The sequence below is a fragment of the Culex quinquefasciatus genome, chromosome 3 (assembly GCF_015732765.1).
Source record: "Culex quinquefasciatus strain JHB chromosome 3, VPISU_Cqui_1.0_pri_paternal, whole genome shotgun sequence".
In the NCBI taxonomy this organism is placed as follows: Eukaryota; Metazoa; Arthropoda; class Insecta; order Diptera; family Culicidae; genus Culex; species Culex quinquefasciatus.
In genome coordinates this window covers 69496632-69519193 of record NC_051863.1, presented here as the reverse complement: position 1 = coordinate 69519193, position 22562 = coordinate 69496632, and the positions used below count along the sequence as shown (strand labels likewise).

Here is a 22562-nt window from a genome sequence, read left to right as displayed (position 1 = left end):
GTTTCGTTCCAGCTTGGTCGAAGAGGAGAATGTCGCTTGTTGACGGAATCTTTACAAGATCACCAAACTTTTGTTGGTTATTTGAAAAACCACAAACACAATTTCTACACGTATGAGACCAAGAATGCTCGTCCATTCAAGGCGGTCTTGAAAGGTCTCTCCAACGACTTGTCGGTGGATGAGATCAAAAACGAACTTAAGGTGTTGCTTGGCTTTGCCCCATCCCAAGTAATACCGATGAAGAAAAAATCAAACGGGAATATTTCTCGCTTTGGTTTGACTTCACAATTTTATCTGATTCATTTCAACAGAAATGAAATCAACAATTTGAAACTTTTGGACAAAGTTCAGTTTTTGTTCCATGTACGGGTAAAGTGGGAGCATTTTAAGAAACATGGCGGTAATGGCCAGAATCTGACCCAGTGCCGGCGTTGCCAGGCATTCGGTCACGGTACTGATCATTGCGCCATGGTTCCAAAATGCATGGTTTGCGGGGATTCTTCTCACGACAAGGACAATTGTCCCGTGAAAGAAGTCACCCAATTTAAATGTGCAAATTGTGGTGGAAATCACAAATCAAATTTTTGGGATTGCCCCATCAGAAAAAGGTTTTGGATTCTCGTGCTAAGCATCAGCCGAAATCCAAACCGAAATTTTCTCAAAGTCAGGTTGTACCTGCATCTTTAAATCAAACGTTCGTGCTGTCTCACTCGAACAATTCTAGAAATACCCCTACCGTGGAAAAGTTAGGTAACAACAATGGCATTTCTTATGCTAACGTCGTTTCGGGTTCATCCACGAATTTTAAATCCTCTACCAATCTTTCTGAAATTGGGCAGGTACCTCAAATCTCATTTGAAAATTTTTCTGCTGGCAACGCTTTGAGATCTTCTGATCTCGGCGATGTTACGTTTGAAAAAATGACTTTTTTGCAAAACTCACTGTTTGGTTTGATTCAAACAATGAGTAATGCTACATCCATGATGGAAGCAATCCAGATTGGATTAAAATTTGCGAATGATGTTGTTCTTACCCTGAAGTTTAATCATGGATCTAAGTAATTCCATCAATATTATGAATTTTAATGCTCGCTCTTTAAAAGCGAAAGAAAATGAATTTTTCAACTTTTACGAGTTCATAACGTGCATGTTGCTGTTATAACCGAAACATTTTTAAAAACTGGCACTTATTTGAAAAGTGATCCAGATTATAAAGTTATAACTAATAACCGAATGAATCGAAATGGCGGTGGAGTTGCAATAGTTATCCACCGTAGTATGACTTATAGCACGTTACGTGACTTTAAGTTAAAAGTTATTGAAAGTTTGGGCATTGAACTTGAAACTTCTTTTGGGAAAATTATGATTGCAGCTGCATATTTGCCATTCCAATGCACTGGGGAAAATAAAAATTATTTCAAAGGGGATTTGAATAAACTTACTCGGCATAGATCTCGATTTTTGATCATCGGTGATTTTAATGCCAAACACCAATCTTGGAATAATTCAAAAGTAAATTCCAATGGTAAAATTCTGTTCAGAGATTGCACTTCTGGTCTTTATTCGGTTTTATACCCGAATGGGCCAACTTGCTTTTCTTCTGTTAGAAATCCATCAACAATTGATTTGGTGTTGACAAATCAAAGTCAGTATTGTGGTCCTTTAGTGACTCATGCTGATTTTGATTCTGATCATCTTCCAGTAACTTTTTCACTTTCTCATGAAGCAGTTACCAGACCCAATAGTTCTGTGTTTAATTACCACAAAGCTAATTGGGACAGGTATCAGCATCATATTGAGAATAATTTAAATCATGATTTTGTTTTAGAAACCAAAGCTGATATTGATTCAGCCTTGGAATCTTTAACTAATGCAATTTTGGATGCTAGGAATATTGCTATTCCTAAAGTCCAAGTCAAATTTGATTCTCCCATTATTGATGACGATCTTCAGCTTCTGATTCGTCTGAAAATGTTCGCCGAAGACAGTATCAACGTTCTCGTGATCCTGCACTGAAGCGAATTCAAAAGATTTGCAAAAGGTTATTGACCACAGATTCACTCTCCTGCGAAATGAAAAGTTCGCAAGAGATGTCGAACAAATTAAACCTTATTCCAAACCTTTTGGAAACTTTCAAAGGTTCTTAAGAAACCTCAAAACCCATCCCTTCTTTAAAAGATGGTGATAATATTCTATTAACTAATGGGAAAAAGCTCAAAACTTGCTCAGCAGTTTGAGAGTGCTCATAATTTCAACTTGAATGTTTTGAGTCCTATTGAAAATCAAATTTCAATAGAATTTCAGAATATTGTTGAACAAGAATTTTCATCAGATGAAGTTTTTAATACGGATCTGAATGAAATAAAATCTATTATCAAAAATTTAAAAATATGAAAGCCCCTGGTGAGGATGGCATTTTTACATTTTAATTAAAAATTACCAGAAGCAACTTTAAGTTGCTTGGTCAAAATTTTCAACAAATGTTTTGATTTGGCATATTTTCCCAGTAGTTGGAAAAATGCCAAAGTAATTCCGATTTTGAAACCGGATAAAAATCCTGCTGAAGCCTCAAGCTATCGGCCCATTAGTTTGCTTTCATCTATTAGTAAATTATTCGAAAGAATAATTCTTAATAGAATGATGACGCACATTAATGAAAATTCAATTTTCGCTGATGAGCAGTTTGGATTTCGCCTTGGGCATTCAACTACTCATCAGTTGTTGAGAGTTTCAAATTTAATTCGAAGCAACAAATCTGAGGGCTATTCTACTGGCGCTGCTCTTCTAGACATAGAAAAAGCATTTGACAGTGTTTGGCATAAAGGTTTGATTGCGAAATTGAAAAGGTTTAATTTTCCGATTTATATCGTGAAAATTATTCAAAATTATTTGACGGATCGTACTCTGCAGGTATGTTATCAGAATAGCAAATCTGATCAACTACCTGTACGTGCTGGCGTCCCTCAAGGAAGCATTTTGGGTCCAATTTTATACAATATTTTTACTTCTGACTTGCCTGATTTGCCCCCAGGATGTCAGAAATCACTTTTTGCTGATGACACAAGCATCTCCGCCAAAGGCAGAAGCCTTCGTGTCATCACAAGAAGATTACAAAAGCTTGGATATTTTCAATTCTTATTTGAAAGAATGGAAAATTACTCCAAATGCTGCAAAACTCAACTTATTATTTTCCCTCACAAACCAAGGGCTGATTTTCTTAAACCAAAAGTCATCACATTATAAAGATGAATGAGGTAAATTTAAAGTGGGAGGATCAAGTGAAATATCTTGGACTTGGTTTTGACAAAAACCTTACTTACAAGGATCACATTGAAAGTATCCAGGTTAAATGTAACAAATATATTAAATGTTTGTATCCACTTATAAACAGGAATTCTAGACTTTGTCTCAAGAATAAACTGTTAATTTATAAACAAATTTTCAGACCTGCCATGCTTTATGCTGTGCCGATCTGGACAAGCTGTTGCTTAACCAGGAAGAAAAAACTTCAGAGGATTCAGAACAAAATTCTGAAAATGATTCTGAAACTTCCTCCCTGGTTCAGCACCAGTGAACTTCATCAATTAGCCGAAGTTGACACTTTGGATGTTATGTCCAATAAGATAATTGATGCATTTCGACAAAAATCATTGCAGTCTTCAGCTGCATTGATCCGCTCTTTATATAGTTTATAAGTTAGTTTTAAGGTATCCCTTTTCCCTTTTGTACATGTAGGACCTCCTACATTTGAAATCACTGAATAGCGAAAGCTACAATATTTCATGAATAAATGAAAGTTGCTAGTATTTAAAATTGAGGTGAAAAGTCATCGTTTGTGATTGGACACTCAATAATATTTTAACTGAATGAATGTACATGGAAAAGAAATTTGAATAAATATAAATTTAAAAAAAAAAAAAATTGATTCCTAGATAATGATAAAACAAATAAAGTACCGATTTAAAAAATAAAATCTAACTGTAAAATAAACTCATGAAATCGTGCTCTGAAATGCCCGAAAGATGACACATTTTGTTGCATCCTCATATGAATGCATTTTATTTATAACAACTTCACCTGGTTCCTTTATCTGATAAAAATTGCAATTCCACAACAAAGCGCCTGCAACCCATCCCGACTTGATGTGCACATTAGGGTGTTTCATCCAAACATAAAAGTTCTCAGAATCAGGCAAACCGAGGTTCCCCTTGTAGAGGATACCCATAGGGACTCTCATGCCAAATGTCAGCCCATTTGGTTGAGAATTGGCCTGTCCCCAGCGGTTCAAAGTTTGCATGTAAATTACTATGGGATTTTTGTGCTTTTCGTTCAATCGTTCCTACAGGTCTGGGGACAACATGGATTCACTCGGAATAAAGACAGGTGTGTAGGGGATGGTCCAATGAACACATTCCAGAAGGAATTAGGGTTGTCCATTCTGTCCCCAAGGTGCGCATTGGATCGACGTCCGGTGTCTCCAGAATCAACGATTCACCCTTCAAATGTACGCATTGTCCTTAGTATGCTATGACGGCTAGCTGAAAATTGCGACGCCCCATGTCAGACGGTGAACACGTGGAGAAGCATCGATTGCATTATTATTACAAATCATCATGTTACGTTATTTGGAATAGTTCAAATTGTTACAGGAACATCAAAAATTATAATTTTATTACTTTAAAGTATGTTTCTGAGCCAAAGTTTGAGTGAATGCTCTGCCACGTGTTCACCGTCTGACATGGGGCGTCGTAATTTTCAGCTAGCCGTCATAGCATACTAAGGACAATCCGTACATTTGAAGGGTGAATCGTTGATTCTGGAGACACCGGACGTCGATCCAATGCGCACCTTGGGGACAGAATGGACAACCCTAATTCCTTCTGGAATGTGTTCATTGGACCATCCCCTACACACCTGTCTTTACTCCGAGTGAATCCATGTTGTCCCCAGACCTGTAGGAACGATTGAACGAAAAGCACAAAAATCGCATAGTAATTTACATGCAAACTTTGAACCGCTGGGGACAGGCCAATTCTCAACCAAATGGGCTGACATTTGGCATGAGAGTCCCTATGGGTATCCTCTACTAGGGGAACCTCGGTTTGCCTGATTCTGAGAACTTTTTTGTTTGGATGAAACACCCTAGTGCACATGTCTCCAACGTGCGCGCTCAACGCAACGACACAGCAGCGTCAGTTTGACCTGCTGGGCTGAAAATCACGCGATCCGCACACGCGTCGCTCCACCACTTAAGGTACTCCTTTGGGCGGGGCTTCTCCAGATATCATTCATTTAGTACAGCGACTGGCGAATGCTCCACAAACGCAAAATTCGCTCCGTCATTTCTTCTCTCTCCGAGTCGTGTCCAGCTTTCTCGCCGTTTATCGGCCCGGTAATTGCCGGCCAAGGTCGTTTTCATTGAGGATTTCTGGGTTCGCTGGGTGGGGTAGAACAACGCGCCATGCGACCGCCAGTCAGTCGTTGCCGATTGCCGGATGATTTCGGTCGAGAAGAAACCGTCGGGTAGCCGTCGTTGGCCGAACCGGGTCGCCGGCTGGACCGTGGCCAGGTTGTTGAACCCGGAACGAAGCGAAGCGCTCAGCGATGATGTTCAACGTGTTCTGGAACTGGTTTGCTTTCTCGTCCCGCAGGCTGTCCAAGGCGGTCAACTTCAAGCCCATCCCGAACAAGTGGCCCACGAAATGGACGGTGGTACGGCGGTCAATCTCCGGCGGCAAGCAGCACCAGGACGGGCAGGGTTCCGGCCAGCAGCAACAGAACCAGCAGGGCCAGTCTGGCAAAGGTAAATTTGTTAAAATTCGAAAACGGTGGAGTTGGAAGGCGGGGGCCGGTTGGACTATATTATCCGTTTTGGATTGGTGGTTACTAGCGGCCGGCGGTTGGCTCACATGGCGCGGGGTGTTCCTCCGGTGGACTCCGCTGGGCATCTGCATGATCGCGGCGGCCCAGTGGCACCTGCACAATCGTGACCTCGACAAGCAGGGCCTCCCGCGGACGGCGGCGCCGTGGCAGGTAGGGGGAACATGGTTGAAAGCCATCAGCCTGATTAAACTAACATCTTGATCTTCTCCAGATGAACGTGTACTGCTCGTTACCGTTGCGCCTCATGAGCCGGTGCTGGGGCTGGTTGGCCGATTGTCGCGTTCCAACACCCGCTCGACCACTAGTCTACGGAATGTATTCGTCCGCTTTTGGGGTGAATCTGGAGGAGGCTGCGTCGTCCGATTTCAAGTGAGTACTGTTGGTTGCTTGCATGGTGTTAAAATTAAGATGAACTATTGCTAGAAATAGTTGCGAATTCCAACGAGAAGAGTACTGCGCAGATAAATTTGAATAATTTATTGCCTGGTGTAGTAGCGAAAGTGTTTGCTGCTAGTTTTGTCTTGAATTGAGTTGTAGAACTGATGCGCCAGTTTTTTCAACTTTTCTATTTTTCAATGGGCAGTGCACTAAAAAAGATCAGTTCCAGCAATTTAAGTTTAATTTTCAATTGGTTTCAGAGTAATACAAAAAGAGGTAACCAAATTTAAATTATTATATGTTTGCTTGCGGAAGTGGGTGATGGTGGCTTTCTTTTCTATCAGCAATCTTAGTTAGGCGACCAATATTGATTAATTCAAATTTGAGAAATTTTAAATCTATCAAATAAGAACCCAAATCTAGCTGATTCTTCAATTGACAATGCGCAAAATAAAAAAAACCCCAGACAATTAAAAAGTAATCAGAAAAGCATTTAACAATTTTCTAAAAATAAAAAAAAAGCGTAAGACTTAAGAAACAGTATATATATATATATATATATATCCAGCGAGCATCTAAAGTTGAAATTCCAGCTCTGTAATTGAGCTTTTAAAAAAAGTTTTTAGCTGAAATCGGTTGGTAAATAGTTATTTTCGCATTCTTCCAAACAAGAACAGATTTTTTTAAATCTTTTTAATTCAATTTTGTGAGTGTTTACATTCTTTCATCCAAAAACAGTTGTTTGGACGAGTTTTTTTTCAGTTTCCCTTATACTGAGGGATTTGATTTAAATAAAATTCTGAATATTTTCTGAACTAAAATTGAGCTTTTAAAAAAAGTTTTTAGCTGAAATCGGTTGGTAAATAGTTATTTTCGCATTCTTCCAAACAAGAACAGATTTTTTTAAATCTTTTTAATTCAATTTTGTGAGTGTTTACATTCTTTCATCCAAAAACAGTTGTTTGGACGAGTTTTTTTTCAGTTTCCCTTATACTGAGGGATTTGATTTAAATAAAATTCTGAATATTTTCTGAACTATTTCCCTATTTCTTTTTCTTAACATCGCTGTATCTCAGCAACCAGAGTTCCATTCTTAGACAATTTAATTGCACTGGTCACTCATGGTCACTATTTTTATAAATCGAAAAACTGCAAATATTTCACTGAAATCAAACTTTCGGTGGATATCTTAGAAATTTGGCACTTTTTAAAAAATCTCTTAAGTACTTTTCGATTGCTAATTCAAATTTACATAAAAAATAAGGTCATATAAATTGTCCAAAAATCACCATTTAAAAAAACTAAACTCGGTGGCAAAATTTTGACCATACTTCTCTATGGCTCAAAAGTTGCGGGTTTTGGTCCCTTAAAACATATAAAAAATAAAAAAAATGTGATTTTTGTAAATTTATTTTTTGTGAAAAAGTAACTGAAAAATTCAGCAATTTGTTTTTCGTATACCTATTTTTCGGAATACAACTTCGCGAAAGACACCAGATTGATCAGGAAATTCCTTCAAAAGTTACAGATTTTCGAATATTTACGTACATTTTTTGTGTGGACAGCTACCAAAATTGTATGGAGACTTGTATGGGTGAACCAATGACACAAAATGGCTTCTTTGGTCATAGCCAAAAGCACGAAACCCCGTGCTTCGAAATCGAAGAACAAATGTGTCAAAATGTAAAAATTAGTTTGACAACTCAGTTTTGACGTTTGAGTGTTTTTAATTCGAATACGTTCGGATTAGCGGGCATTTGAAGAAGTGAAATTCAAATTAACGAATCCACTCTGTAGTCAACTCAGTTTTTCTTGATTTTTTTTTAAATTATTGATCTGTCGTTATATGCATAATTTTCCCGTGTCATTTTTTGACGATTTCAACTTTGTTAGGTTTCCTGTATACTTTCAGGAAAAAACAGGTACCAACTAGAGACCCTAAATAGGGAGACTGGTCTAAGCTTGCTAAATCGATCTGGCAACATATGTTTGGAGCTTGGCAGCACTGATAAGTTTTGCTGGGCGTAAAGACAAATGCTCGTTTGGATACGTCAAACTCGTGCCTGTTTGGGTACGTCAAATTCACTTCGACCAGTCTCCCTATTTAGGATCTCTAGTACCAACTAGTACACAACGGATTCGTTATTTCGAATTTCGCGACATCGAATGTCCGCTAATTAGAATGCTCGCTAATTCGAACGTACCTATTCAAATTAAAAAGCACTCAACCGTCAAAACCGGATGTCAAACTAATTTTGACGTTTTAACGCCATTTCCGAACACAATTTCCGAACACGTGGTTTCATGCTTTTGACAGCTGTCAGTCATTCCAATTAGCGAATTTTGATTCGCTTATTCGAATCCAGTTCCATTCGAATTAGTGAATCCGATCTGTACTTTGTTCGGAAACTCATGTGTTGATGTTTAGAAAATAAATAATAGGCGTCATTCATAAAGTATGACACGCAAAAATCGACCAAAATTAACCCCCTCCCCCTATGTCACACTTTGTCACACAAGGTTGAACCCCCTCCCCTCAACAAGAACGTCACATTTTGTCAAACCCCCCTTGTTTTCGATGGGATTTTTTTATATTTTTAAACTCTCATAATTTTGGTATTTTCAGCAATTTTAATATGAAAAAAAATAAATTATTCTGATTATTCATTGTTTAGAAAAAAACATTGCGTTATAAAAAAACAGTTTTGTATCTTTTAAAAAATAGAAGACCTGATATAACATTCAAGTATTAAAAAATCTTGAAAACTGTTTTTCACAGCTTTGTATCTAATAAGTTCAAACCATTTATAGCAGTTTTCTTATGAACACCCTGCTTTCATTTATTTTTACCAAGCAAGAATTTGCAAAATATTGAAGTTCCAGCTGAAAAAAATGTGACTATATAATAAATTATAACCAAAATGCAGAAATTTGTATGACCCAATCTCACCTCCCAGACCCAATGTCACCTTAATATCAGTAAGCAATCAATTTTAGAAAAGATTATTTAATTTAATTGTGTACATTTCAAATTAATATTATGCAATCATAAAAAAAACCAAGCGTGACGTCACAATCTCGCGAACCCCCCTCCCCCCTTTGTCACATCTTGTCACACCTTCGGTAACCCCCCCCCCCTCCCCCCTAAGAGCGTACGTACTTTATGGATGACGCCATAGAAGTTTTGCAGCAAAGCTAAAAGACACATGCCGCCATCTATGAAGAAGTAGCGCAAACCTATGATTTTTTGAAAAAAAATGTTTTTTTCCTTCATAATCAACATTTTTATAAAACTTATGCCGGATTCGGATGAGAAAAATCATTTCCAACAATTTGGTGTACAACTTTCCAATGATTGTTTGATTTTTCTATGAGAAAACTGTAAATTTAGAAAAAGAAAGTAATTTTGACTATTTGGCAAGAAAGTCTGTCAAAAATCAATAAAAATTGTGGAATATACGTTAACACATCTGTTATCAACTATATAACTGTTTATTTCATTGATATATATGGGGAAACTCATTTTTTCGTGTTCCAAAACATGTTTTTTAAAGAAAAAGGTCACAAATTTTTGAGCGCCTCAAAAATGATGTTCATTATTTCAAAGCAAAAATTTTTTCTCGTCTTTTGCAACCAGCTTTATTAAGATTGATGCAGGGAATCATGAGAAATAAGCGATTTTGTACTTCAACCTGGCAAAAAGACATACGAATTTTGGCAAGTAACCTCACCCCAAAACCGCAATTGTATGTTTGAAAATTGTCGAAATATTTAAAAAATGTAGTTCATTTTCCGATTCAAGATTGCAAAAATTTTAGTCAAATCTATTCAGGTTACTCTGACGGGTTAATTTTTGGCCTTGTTAATATTTAAATAGATATTTTTTTTCCAAATCAATCAAATCAACCATACAATGTTCATATCGATCCGTGAAACTGTTTTGCTAATCAGCTCCGCAAAATATAATACAAATGCTCAACAGTTTAAAAAAAAGATATCCTTAAATCAAAACGTTCAGGTAATGTATTTATGTGTTTGTTTCCAAATGTATCAGTCAACGATAGAATTGTTTATTCAACGTCTTTTTGTTTGCATTCTTTCGCTTTACTGAAATATCCTCGCCTCACGTTTTTCCCGTTACTCTCATGTGCTCACCGTTTAAAATGTTCTTAGAAGCGTTGACAACTGCTTTTTACAACATTCTCCCTTCCTCTCATGTGGTGTGGTTTTTCAATAACTTTATCTAAATCTTTAAATTTTATCAAACATTACTAATCTCTTCTTTTACATTCCAGAAACTATCGTAGCCTAGCGGAGTTCTTCACACGTTCATTGAAGGAAAACGTTCGCTACATAGATTCCAACAGTTGCCTCGTGTCTCCCTGCGATGGTCGAGTGCTGCATTTTGGCACCGCCACCAACGCTCAAGTTGAACAGGTCAATTTCAACCTCCAACAAAAACACCTTCCAAACCCATGACTAAATTCACCAATTCCCCCCCACAGGTCAAAGGCGTCTCGTACAGCTTGGAAGCATTCCTGGGACCACCCACCTGGAGCGCACGGAAACCCACCGAAAGTCCACCGTCCAACCTGGTCGACGCCGTCAAGCTAAAATCCCCCGGGAACGTCCTCTACCAGTGCATCATCTACCTCGCGCCGGGAGATTACCACCGGTTCCACTCGCCAGCCGTCTGGAAGCCCGAGCTGCGGCGGCACTTTTCCGGCGAGCTGCTCTCGGTCAGCCCCAAAATTGCCCGCTGGATGCCGGGACTGTTTACGCTGAACGAGCGCGCCCTCTACATCGGCAAGTGGAAGCACGGCTTCTTCAGCTTTACGGCAGTTGGTGAGTAACTACAAGTTGTGATCACCCGGATCTGTGAGGAAGGCATCGCGTGATTCGCTTTGGAGGTGATAATTTTGAAGCGGATTTGAAATTCCTGCTCTCGGCAGATGTTTGGACGTTTCAAACACACGATAAGGATTGGCAAGTCTTGCGACTATTTGCGCGAGTTAATTGGTCGCTATGTTGTGATTAAAATTGTGTAACAGCAATGTGGGGTGATGCGTTGAGCGGCGGGATGATCCAGGATGCGTGAACCGAAAACGTGCCGCTTGTTTACTATAACTGTTGTACATTTGTTTGGACTGTGCATTGAAGTGTAATCAGCAGTGATGTTTGGACATCATTGAGCAGAGAAATACCGGCCTACAATTTATTTATTTTTTCAAATATGATTCTTCTTAAGGTTGATCATTTTCGAAGGAATTTGATCAGCACTATACAATATTCTGTATTAAATTCAATTTATCGAATTTCAGCACCAAAAGGAATCAGCATGTGCTGGTTGTTGCCATCTTGAAGCCACTCAAGGAATTTTTGATCTAAATCAATTGTGCTTCAAAATTTATATAATTGTGTGGCACAGTCACTGACGTCCTAGTTGGCAATCATTGATCAATGACGATTTCCATAACTTTACAAGGAATGGGATAATCGTTACCAAAAGGAATCAGCATGTGTAGGGCACTATTCTAAACAATTTGTTGAAGGAATTTTGTCAAAATATTGAAAGCGACGCAAAATTTATATCTTTGAACGAAAAATCATGACAATGATGGAAGTCTTCACGTTAACGTGAAGAGTTTTTTATAGTGATGATTAATTTTCTTGGAAAATGATCAACGGCTTCACCTTAAGGAATTTTTAAATCATAATAATTAAAATACCGGGAACCGTGGTGTAGGGGTAAGCGTGGTTGCCTCTCACCCAGTCGGCTAGGGTTCGATCCCAGACGGTTCCGGTGACATTTTTCGAGACGAATTTTGTCTGACCACGCCTTCCGTCGGATAGGGAAGTAAATGTTGGCCCCGGACTAACCAAAAGGTTAGGTCGTTAGCTCAGTCCAGGTGTAGGAGCCGTCTCCCTGGGTCCTGTCTTGGTGGAGTCGCTGATAGGCAGTTGGACTAACAATCCAAAGGTCGGCAATTCGAATCCCGAGGTGGATGGAAGCTAAGGTGTAAAAAGAGGTTTGCAATTGACTCAACAATCAAGCCTTCGGACACCTAGTTTCGAGTAGGAATCTCGCAATCGAGAACGCCAAGGCAATGCTGTAGAGCGAATAATTTGATTTTTTTTTTTTTGAGGTTATGTAAGTTTTGCCCCTGAAGAATTCTTTTAATATTTTGCAATAAGGTTTTTTTTTTGCTAATTTCCTATTTTTTAATCCAACCTAAAAAAGGAATTTACATTTTGTTGTCCTTAAAAAAATGAAAATAAGTTAATTAATTTTCCATTCTGTTATTTAAAAAAATACTTAAGAAAGGCAAAAACCTGTCAAAAGATGTACATTTTGGCCTTTTTTCAATATTTAAATTTGTATTTAAATCTATTTCTTGAAATTCCATGGTGAAACTACTTACTTTTCCTATTATTTTTGAACGACGAAACAACCTTCTTTTCTGTACCAAAAATAACAGAATCGAAAGGAAACCCTTTTCAAAACAAATGCTAAAAAGTTCCACTTTTCAGCACTGAAATAGATGCAGAAAAGTTGAACTTTTCAGCACTTGTTTGGAAAAGTTATAATTTAATTTTTTTTTATTTAAACGTTTCATGAAGAGCGAGTCCACGAGCTAAGCATACCCATCTCGCATCGACCTCACCAATCTGCCTGAAATTTTCAGGGGTTATTTGTACATATAAAACTAGCATCTGGCCAAAAAAATATGAGCACTCTAGGTCAACGGGAAGTGGGACAAATCGGGACACAAAGTTTGATGGTTCAAAACCGTCAAAAATATTAAAAAGGCTATAACTTAGGCAAAATTCTATTTATTTTAAAAATTCAAAATGCATCTGAAAGAGCTTAAAAAATGCAACAAAATGCAGGGAGAAGCATCTCAATTGGTTAAATATAAAGGGAGTTATTGGCATTTTAGTGAAAAAATAGCATAATTTTCAAACTCAAATAAAAAAGTGTTCCATCCAGATATCAACTCGGTTCGACCTGCAGCTTGTAAGAGACATCTGAGACTACCATCTGAAACTGAGAACGCTTTGGGTAAGGCAGTTTAACATATTAAATAGACACTTTTACTTTTAGTGATTTTTTATTGTTAATTTTTGCTCGGGAGATCCCTTAGATCCCATTTTCTGGTGATAATTTTATCATATTCGTGTTCCTGAGACAATTTCACAAAAGAAACATGCATAAAAATGTATATTTTCATCCATTTTAGCCCTTTTAAAAATAAAAGTTAAAAAAAATCTTCGATTCACATTTATTGAAAATCAAGTTCGTTTCCGTTACTAGATGACACCAGAAAAAAGCAGCTTCTTATTTTTTTTTAACTTTCATTTTTAAAAGGGCTCAAATTGATCAAAATTAACATTTTTATGCATGTTTCTATTGTGAAATTGTCTCAGGAACACGAATATGATACAATTATCACCAGAAAATGGGATCTAAGGGATCTCCCAAGCAAAAATTAACAATAAAAAAATCACTAAAAGTAAAAGTGTCCGAGCCACGTAGCCCAGTGGTAACGCTTCCGCCTCGTAAGCGGTAGATCGGGGTTCAAATCCCGGCTCGGACCAACACAACTGGTGATCTTTTCCCTTCTGGAATCGATTGCTTAGTAAAGGGAAGGTAGTGTATCGTCACAAACTGGACCTTATCACGACACCTTAGGGAGGCGACCTATGGAATGTTATCATTAACCCTAACATGTTAACATTAAGTTGAGAATGAAACTGCCACTGAATCCGCTTTGTAAATGCCGGCCCCAATACTCTTCAAGGGTGTTCCCCTCAGGAACTGGGAAAGATTTACTTTACTTACTAAAAGTAAAAGTGTCTATTTAATATGTTAAACTGCCTTACCCAAAGCGTTCTCAGTCTCAGATGGTAGTCTCAGATGTCTCTTACAAGCTGCAGGTTGAACCGAGTTGATATCTGGATGGAACACTTTTTTATTTGAGTTTGAAAATTATGCTATTTTTTCAATAAAATGCCAATAACTCCCTTCAGATTTAACCAATTGGGATGCTTCTCTTTAGGTTTTGTTGCATTTTTTAAGCTCTTTCAGATGCATTTTGAATTTGAAAATAGATTGAATTTTGCCTAAGTTATAGCCTTTTTAAGATTTTTGGTGGTTTTGAACCATTAAACTTAGTGTCCCGATTTGCCCCACTTCCCGTTGACCTAGAGTGCTCATATTTTGGCCAGATGCTAGATTTATATGTACAAACAACCCCTGAAAATTTCAGGCAGATTGGTGAGGTCAAAACGACGTCCCATACAAAGGAGTATGCCCTGTTCGGGGAATGCTCTTTACATTTGTCCTATAACTCTGTTCAAAAGGTTTGTTTCGGATTACAGAAATATTTTAATGCAACTCATTGCAAAACATGATTTTTTCATCACTCGTTATTTATCCCACTCGATATGCCCAACGACCTCGGAATTGAGCCGCTAGGATCTCTGCCATCCTGACATGGGTCGTTGGAAGCAGCACGAGGGCTATCACCACCTTATACCCGGGACTGAAATAAGTTGTATCAGCATTCGGCATATACAAAGTCTGATACAAATTATAATTTCCCATAATTTCGCTACCGGTTAGCGGGTATTGGATTGGACCACCAACACACACACACTCGTTATTTATCCAACTCGATGAATCTCGTTGGATAAGTGTACGCCTCGTGCTGAAAAAATCATCTTTTTGCAACTTGTTGCATAAACACAGAGAAACTTGATTTTTCGAAAAAAAAACATACCGTCATCAGGGGTGAAATTGGGTCTGGGGGTGAGACTGAGTCATAAAAATTTCAGCATTTTGACAGTAAATACATAAACATTTACATAAAGTTAAAACAGGAAAAAACAATAAATTTTTAATCTTTAAAATGAGATATACTAATTAAACAAAACAAAAAAAGGTACTAATAATTATGCCAAAAGTCAATTATACCAAACGTCCTTGATGTCTTTGACCTATTATGCCAAACGTCCATTATGTCAAATGTCCTTCTGAAAACCCCATTATGCCATACGATATACATACGATGCCGTTTCCCGATGTATATTATAAACTAAAAAGATACGCTTCCCAATCACAGACGTGGAAAACCAAACGTCAAGCCTAGGCAGGTACAGGTGTTATTCGCATAGATCTCCAAGCAAGGATTTCGCTATATCGATGCATCTGTGCTCTTGTGTACTAAGCTTGCTGAGTTTCCTTTCCAAATAGCATAAGAGAACAAAGATGCATCGATATGTCCCAGTTTCCCCATGATTATGAAGTATGGGCCCCACTTCGAGTGCTGCATTTGTGAGAAAATACATTCACTCATCATGGCGAATTCGAGTAACCTGTAATACTAACTCTTATAGGTTTCTTCAGCTTTCTTCTAACGATTCATGTCATCTCGTTGAGCAACTGGAAAATAAAACTGATGTTAGGCATACCATCTTGGTCAATCGGAGCGACACATCCTTTTAGGCAGTCCGTTTGACTACCATCCTGAATGTGTTGTTGTACCTTCGTGCCATCTTCTGTTGGCATTACGGGTAGGTTGAAACATGCCATTGGAACTTTTTCTCCGAAAGCTGAGAAATGCTCTAAAAATGCAGTGAAAACTTCTGAAAGTGCAGTCGAAACACTGCAATTCTATGCAAATTATTTACCAATTCTACAAGGACAACTTAAAACAAAGTAAGGTTACTTCAAACTGGACGAATTGCTTAACACTTCTTTGACTGAGTTGTTTTCAGGAGCACGAACTTCACAAAATATTGATAGTAATATTGAACAGGGAATATGACAAAAATAAGTCTATGTAATCAGGTTTGCGTCGGCATTTGGGAAGCGCATGTTCAGCTTGACAATTCCGCATTTTAAAAGTATTTAAAAATATTGAATTAAAAAACTATAGTCTTTGTCTAAAATCGTGTCACTTCGATTCGTCTGAACAAATAGGGACGTGGCGTTACATCGTGCTGCCACCTGGTATTTTTTTTTTTTTGAATTAAATATACTTTATTGAATCTTTCTTATAATAATTACATTTGGTTTACATAATAAGTGGTCAGCTGTGGCTCTTCAGCTTTAGTTTGCTTTTCGTGATTTAAACACTGTTTATTTTCATAACTTTAAAAGTATATGATTTATCATTTTTGTAACACTAGGTACAATGAGGAAAAAAAAAATGTCAAGAAAACATAACCTAACCTAAAACTAACTTAAACTTACCATAAACTAAACCAATCCTTGAATCAAGGGGTATTCAGAAATAGCACATTTTTCCCTGAATTTCAAACATTTTCTTGAATCTTCTGATCCAACGTTTTTACTTCTGCTAATTCATGAACCTCACTTGATCTTGTCCAGCCAGGAACATTCAAAACCATTTTGAGTACCTTGTTTTGGACACGCTGGAGCTTCAATTTATGAGTTCTAGCGCAACACTCCCAAACAGGTACTGCATACTCAATAACGGGGTAAATTATTTGTTTGTAAACTGCTAACTTATTTTTCAAAGAAAGCTTTGATTTTCTGTTAATTAAAGGATACAAACACCTGATGAGAATGCTGCACTTGTTCAATATTTTGTCTACATGCTGCCGAAACAAAAGTTTCGAGTCAAGTATGAGACCTAAATAGACAACTTCCTTTGACCAGGGTATCGAAACATCATTCATTTTAATCAAAACATCATCCTTTGGGGCAAATCTGGCCGATTTGGAAAGTGGAAAAATGATGGTTTGAGTTTTGGCTGCATTTATGCGAATTTTCCAGTCGCCAAAGTATTCGGAAAGAACGTCAAGACCCTTCTGAAGACGGCCAACTAAATATCTGGTTATTTTACCCTTATAAATAACGGCAGTGTCATCAGCAAAAAGTGACAACACACCATTACCAGGAAGAGTAGGCAAATCAGATGTAAAAATATTGTACAGAAGTGGGCCAAGAATACTTCCTTGGGAACCCCAGCATCAATGTTGAATAATCCAGAAGCAATCCCATTCAGAAAAACCCTGAACGATCTCTCCGAAAGATAGTGCTGGATAATTTTGATAAGATACATTGGAAAACCGTATAAATACAGTTTATGTATCAAACCATCATGCCAAACATTGTCAAAAGCCTTCTCAACATCCAACAAAGCCATAGCAGTTGATTTAGACTCAAGCTTGTTCTGCTTGATGATTTTAGTTACTCTCGTAAGCTGATGAGCAGTATTATGTCCCTTTCGGAAGCCAAACTGCTCATTCAAAATTATATTATTATCGTTGGTAAAATCCAAAAGCCTTGAATAGATGACCTTCTCAAAGAGTTTGGACAGACTACTCAAAAGACTAATGGGACGATAACTTGTTGGCGATGTTGGATCTTTTGAGGCTTCAAAATTGGTATGACTTTGCCCAGCTTCCAATTGGTAGGGAAGTAACCAAGTTGCAAACATTTATTGAAAATATTGGCTAGATGTTGAAAGAACTGATCACTCTGTTTTTTCAACACCAGATTAAAAATGTTATCAAAGCCAGGAGCTTTCATATTTTTCATTTGTTTTACTGCAACTTTGACTTCCTCACCAGAAACATGGGAATCTGCAGGAAATTCAAAGGTAGAGTTATTAATTGTTGAAATACTATTGGCAACTGATGTTTCTTTACGGCTGGTCATGGAAGCGCCAAGATTATGAGAACTAACAAAATGAAGCCCAAGTGCATTTGCCTTTTCCTCGGATGTAATCAAAGGAGAATCCTCAACAATAAGAGGAGGAATAGGCTTTGGTTTGTTTTTAAGAACTTTTGAAAGTTTCCAAAATGGTTTTGAATAATTCCCAAGCTGGCTTACATGTTTTGAAAATTCTTGATTTCTGATATTGTCAAGTCGGTCTTGTATGATTTTGTTCAAATTGTTCACTGAAATCTTTTGTCATAGTCCCCAGTCCGTTGATATTGTCTCCTATAAACATTCCTAAGTCTAATCAAGTGTTTAGTATCTACGTCAATATCAGTTACCTTAAAATTAACAGGAACCTCCCGAACGTTGGCAGCCTCTGCTTGGTTGATAGCCTGCTGGATCACCTCCAGCGAACGATCAATATCGGCAGAAGTTTCCGGGTGTTGATCATAGTCGATGTTGCCGTCTACCACTTGCTGAAACTGCTGCCAGTCAACGTTGTGGTAATCTTTCCGGGTTGGTTGCCGCTGCGGAGTAACAGAACTCAACTCTTCAAACACCTCAGGATGAGCCACGTTCTCAGCCATATTGGTAATGAAGAAGTCGATGATTGAGTGATTCCCAGACCGAGCCACCCTCGTTGGACGATCCGGACTCACAACGTTGTAGTATCCGTTTTGCAGATCGTTGTGCAGAATCACTCCGTTCCGATTCCTCCTGCTGTTGCCCCAAACTTCATGCTTCGCGTTGAGGTCACCAGCGATGATGTACTTTGCGCTCCGCCGTGTCAGCTTCTGGATATCGCTCTTCAGTTTTGCTGCTGAACCATCTCTGGCATTCACCTGACGTGGGCAGTATGCAGCAATGAAGAGTACTGGGCCAACCGAAGTGGGAATTTCCACCCCAACGGCCTCGATGATGTCCAGCTTAAAGTGTGGCAGCCGGCGTGGCTTGAGATCACGATGAACAGCGACAAGCACACCTCCTCCTCCAGAGGTGGTCCTGTCGAGCTGCGTCGCGATCTTGTAGTTTTGCAGATAAACTTTTTCACCGGGCTTCAGATGAGTTTCCGTGATGGCAGCTACGTCGATCTCCTTCTCGCGAAGAAAATCCACCAGCTCTAAATTCTTCCTCCTAATGGAGCAAGCGTTCCAATTCAGCAGCTTGAGGGACCTACGATCCATACTGGATGACGAACGAGGTCAGCACTTCAATCTGCTGGGTCTTGGTTTTGCATCCACGCAGTGCAGCGGACATCTGTTTGAAAATATTGAGGAGTTCGGTTGAGGTGTAAAGATCATTACCATTTTCCTCAACTGCTGGTTCTTGGGTTGGTCTTGGCTCCTGGCTGAAGCCCGGTGGTGGCGGTCTCGGCTCCTGGCTGGAACCCGGCCGTGGATGATTCATCTCAGCTCTCTTCCTGGGATCCAACGGCAACGGTGCCAAGTTCGGGACCTGGCGTCGCGGTTGAAGAGGTGGGAAATTTTGCTCCACCAGGGCTGGAGGAGTTCTACGACGCTGAGGCTGATTCTTCGTCGATGCTTGCTGCCGAATTTTCACGAACTCAGCTCTCTTGGGGCACTTTCGGTCGGTTGACGAGTGCTCACCGTTGCAGTTGAGGCACTTCACCAGCGAATCTTGGATGCACTGGGATGTGATGTGCGCATCGGTACCACATTTGGCGCAACGACGCTTCAGGTGGCAGTTCTTACCTCCGTGCCCGAAGCCCAGGCAGTTGAAGCATTGTGTGACGTCACGATGCACTGGTCGGTATCGCTCCCACGACACGATAATGTTGAAAACCGCTCGGATTGCCTTCAGCTCAGGAAGCGTCGTCGATCCCTTAGCCAAATGCAGCAGGTAGAGCTGGTCACGGTACTTGATGTCTTTGTTGCGTCGGCTCATTTTGTGCACGGCCAACACATCCAGTTTCAAAACTTTTAGCTCGGCAGCTAATTCCTCCACTGGCATGTCGTACAGACCTCTGACGACGATTTTGTACGGCTTATCCATGACGACATCATGGGTAAAGTACTCCGCCTCGTTTTCGGTCAAGTAGTCCTTGACCAGTTGATAGTGCTGCCTGGATTGCACCAGCACCTTAAATCCGTCCTGACACAGACGAATGTTGCCTAGGACTTTCCCAGACTTGATGAGTTCAACCAGCCCCGCTCGAAAGTCGATCGTTGCTGCTGATTGCCGCACATAAAAAGGAGGCAGTTTCTCCTTTCGCTGTTTCACTTCATTCTCCTTTGCTTCCGCTACCTGGTCCTCGTCAGGCAGTCCAGCGAACTTGTTGTTCTTCAATAGCTGCTCCTCGTGCGACGAAGAGTTCTCCTCCTCCTCATCCATCGGTACAGTACCGTCGCTCTTTTTCGTCTTTTTGCTGTTCGATGTCACTTCCAAAAGCACCTTCCTTTTGGAAATCCCGGTTTTTGGCCATCAGTTGAGGCCTCAACCTTCCTTTTGGAAATTCCCACTTTTTTGCCTGCTTGAGCCGCAGGTAGGGCAATATTGCCGGCGTTTTGCGCCGGGACGCGACGAGTCATGTTGATTCAGACAACCTTCACCAACGAATGCTCGGATAACAATCAACCACCTGGTTTTTTTTTAAGCACAAAAGTGGAAAAGTGCTGAGTCATCGTCTAAAAATAGACGGCGTCCTATCTCGCCCAGCAAAATGAAGTCGATAAAGTAGTCGGTTTCGATGAGAAAAAGTGGAAAATGTGGTCTAAAAATAGCGATGCCATCCCTCTATGTATCAGTGTTTAAAATATAAGGCGAAATGAAAAAAGTGGTAGAATGTCATCACAATGATGGATTAAAATAATGAAACAAGAAGTAACTCTTACTCATAATTCTCTTCTCATCCATTTCCAGGTGCCACCAACGTCGGCTCGGTACAGATCTACATCGACGAAAAGCTGAAAACCAACCAGTGGGTGGGGCTGGAGGTGGGCACCCACCCGTGCAAGGACTACGACGAGCTGGCCCTGCCCAAGGACACGTTCCTCGGCAAGGGCGAGCTGCTCGGCCAGTTCAACATGGGCAGCACGATCGTGCTGATCTTCGAAGCTCCGCCCGGGTTCAAGTGAGTTCAGGGTGTTTAACTTGTTAAGGGATGAAACTTTAATTGTATATTCTTTCAGCTTCAACCTTCAGCCAGGCCAGGTGGTGCGGATGGGCCAGCGGCTGGGATGCGTCGGCGAGCAGCGCGACGATGATGATCTGGACAAGACGAAAAAACTGCTCGAAGCCATTTGAGGGTCGGTTTCGTTCGACCAATACTATAGTTACGAGATAGTTTCTTTGAATTTAGCTAACGAGCGTTGAGAGTGTGAGATAGCGTAGATATTTTCCTATAAATATTATTAAAACTATTAGTGATACGATGTTCCAATTGCTCAGCTTTACTTTGTCTACGATGGTCGCCGATCGCATCCTCGAAGCAGATTCAACAGTCCTGGTGAAAAAAGCAAGACGCGCGTGTAGATATGCAAACTACGTAGTACATATTGTACATGTATTCAATCAGAATATCTTTGCAATAGGATTAAACTTAACACGGTAGAATTTACCAAATAAGCTATTAGTTAGTGCGATTAAGTGCCATTCGCAGTCGCAACCAATTGTTACGAATACCACAATTTATTACCATTTGACAGATGATAGAATTTATCCTACCAATGAAGCAATATGAGATTTGTTTTTATTTCGAAAAGTGTGCAGAATATTTTTCAAATAAAAAGAGTATTTGTACGAAAATCTGTGTTTTATTTAATGGTTTATTTCCGATGCAGAAGTATTTTTTCATACAATGATTTTTAAAAGGTCCTTTTCGGTACTTGGACCTGGTTAGAACCCAGTCGGCTTTTGTAAATACATTTTTCTTTAGGCTAAAAGTAATCAAAAAGCGCCTTGTGTGTGGATGTTAGTGGGAGGGGGCCGATCCGATGCAGAAGTTTAGAAACCCACAATCCAATGGGAGACTTCTATGTACAGTAGGGTGACAATTAAAAAAAATCGACATTCCCTCTGACAAAGAATATCTGTGCTAATTTTTTAGCCAAATCGGTTAAGGTTTAAGGGTCGCTTTTTAGCATTGAAAGCGCAAAAATGTATTCAAAAACCATCGCTTCAGGATTTTGGCAGCGGGTGGCGTAGGTCTCGTTTAAAATTGTCCAAGTGTGAGATTCTTGTAGGAAATTTAGTTTCCTACAACTTTGCCGAAGGGTGGCCTACAACTTTTTACCCAGGTTTTCAGATAAATCTCGAATAAATCTTGCACAAATCTTTTGTGCCAGATATTGATAGATTTTGCCGGGTTTTTCACTTCATGTCAATTTTGAACTACTTTTTTATTCAAATTTGCGAATTTAATTGAAAGCTCAAAACATTACATTGAGTTTAAATTGATTGAGTGTAACATATTTGAGGCCATAAAACCGTTTATACTGTGAACGCTTCCTTTTCCTCAATGATGTGCGACAACTTTTTGTATGAACTTGTTGTCGGTTCCGAAGTAGAACAAAACATTTGGAGCTGCCTGCATCAGCTTTCATCGGGACTGCGAGCTGCACGTATGCCGTGTCTGCTAGTTTACACGT

At 39.3% G+C, this 22562-nt stretch overlaps 1 protein-coding gene across 3 annotated transcripts in view; it reads left to right on the top strand.

Annotated features, from left to right (window-relative positions):
* The window catches only part of LOC6040157 (phosphatidylserine decarboxylase proenzyme, mitochondrial), a 28658-nt gene extending 6938 nt beyond the window's left edge, over positions 1-21720 (top strand). The window contains exons 1-8 of one of the 3 annotated variants that reach the window (XM_038263391.1): positions 5427-5568; positions 5651-5802; positions 5890-6032; positions 6094-6251; positions 10556-10697; positions 10766-11105; positions 20836-21046; positions 21105-21720. In XM_038263391.1, coding sequence (XP_038119319.1) covers positions 5495-5568; positions 5651-5802; positions 5890-6032; positions 6094-6251; positions 10556-10697; positions 10766-11105; positions 20836-21046; positions 21105-21219 — 1335 coding nt within the window. In that variant the 5' untranslated portion in view covers positions 5427-5494 and the 3' untranslated portion in view covers positions 21220-21720. Of the gene's footprint in view, positions 1-5426; positions 5569-5650; positions 6033-6093; positions 6252-10555; positions 10698-10765; positions 11106-20835; positions 21047-21104 lie in introns of those variants that run through there. The other 2 variants (XM_038263389.1, XM_038263390.1) reach the window with 2 other exon arrangements.
* The last annotated feature ends 842 nt before the right edge of the window (positions 21721-22562 follow it).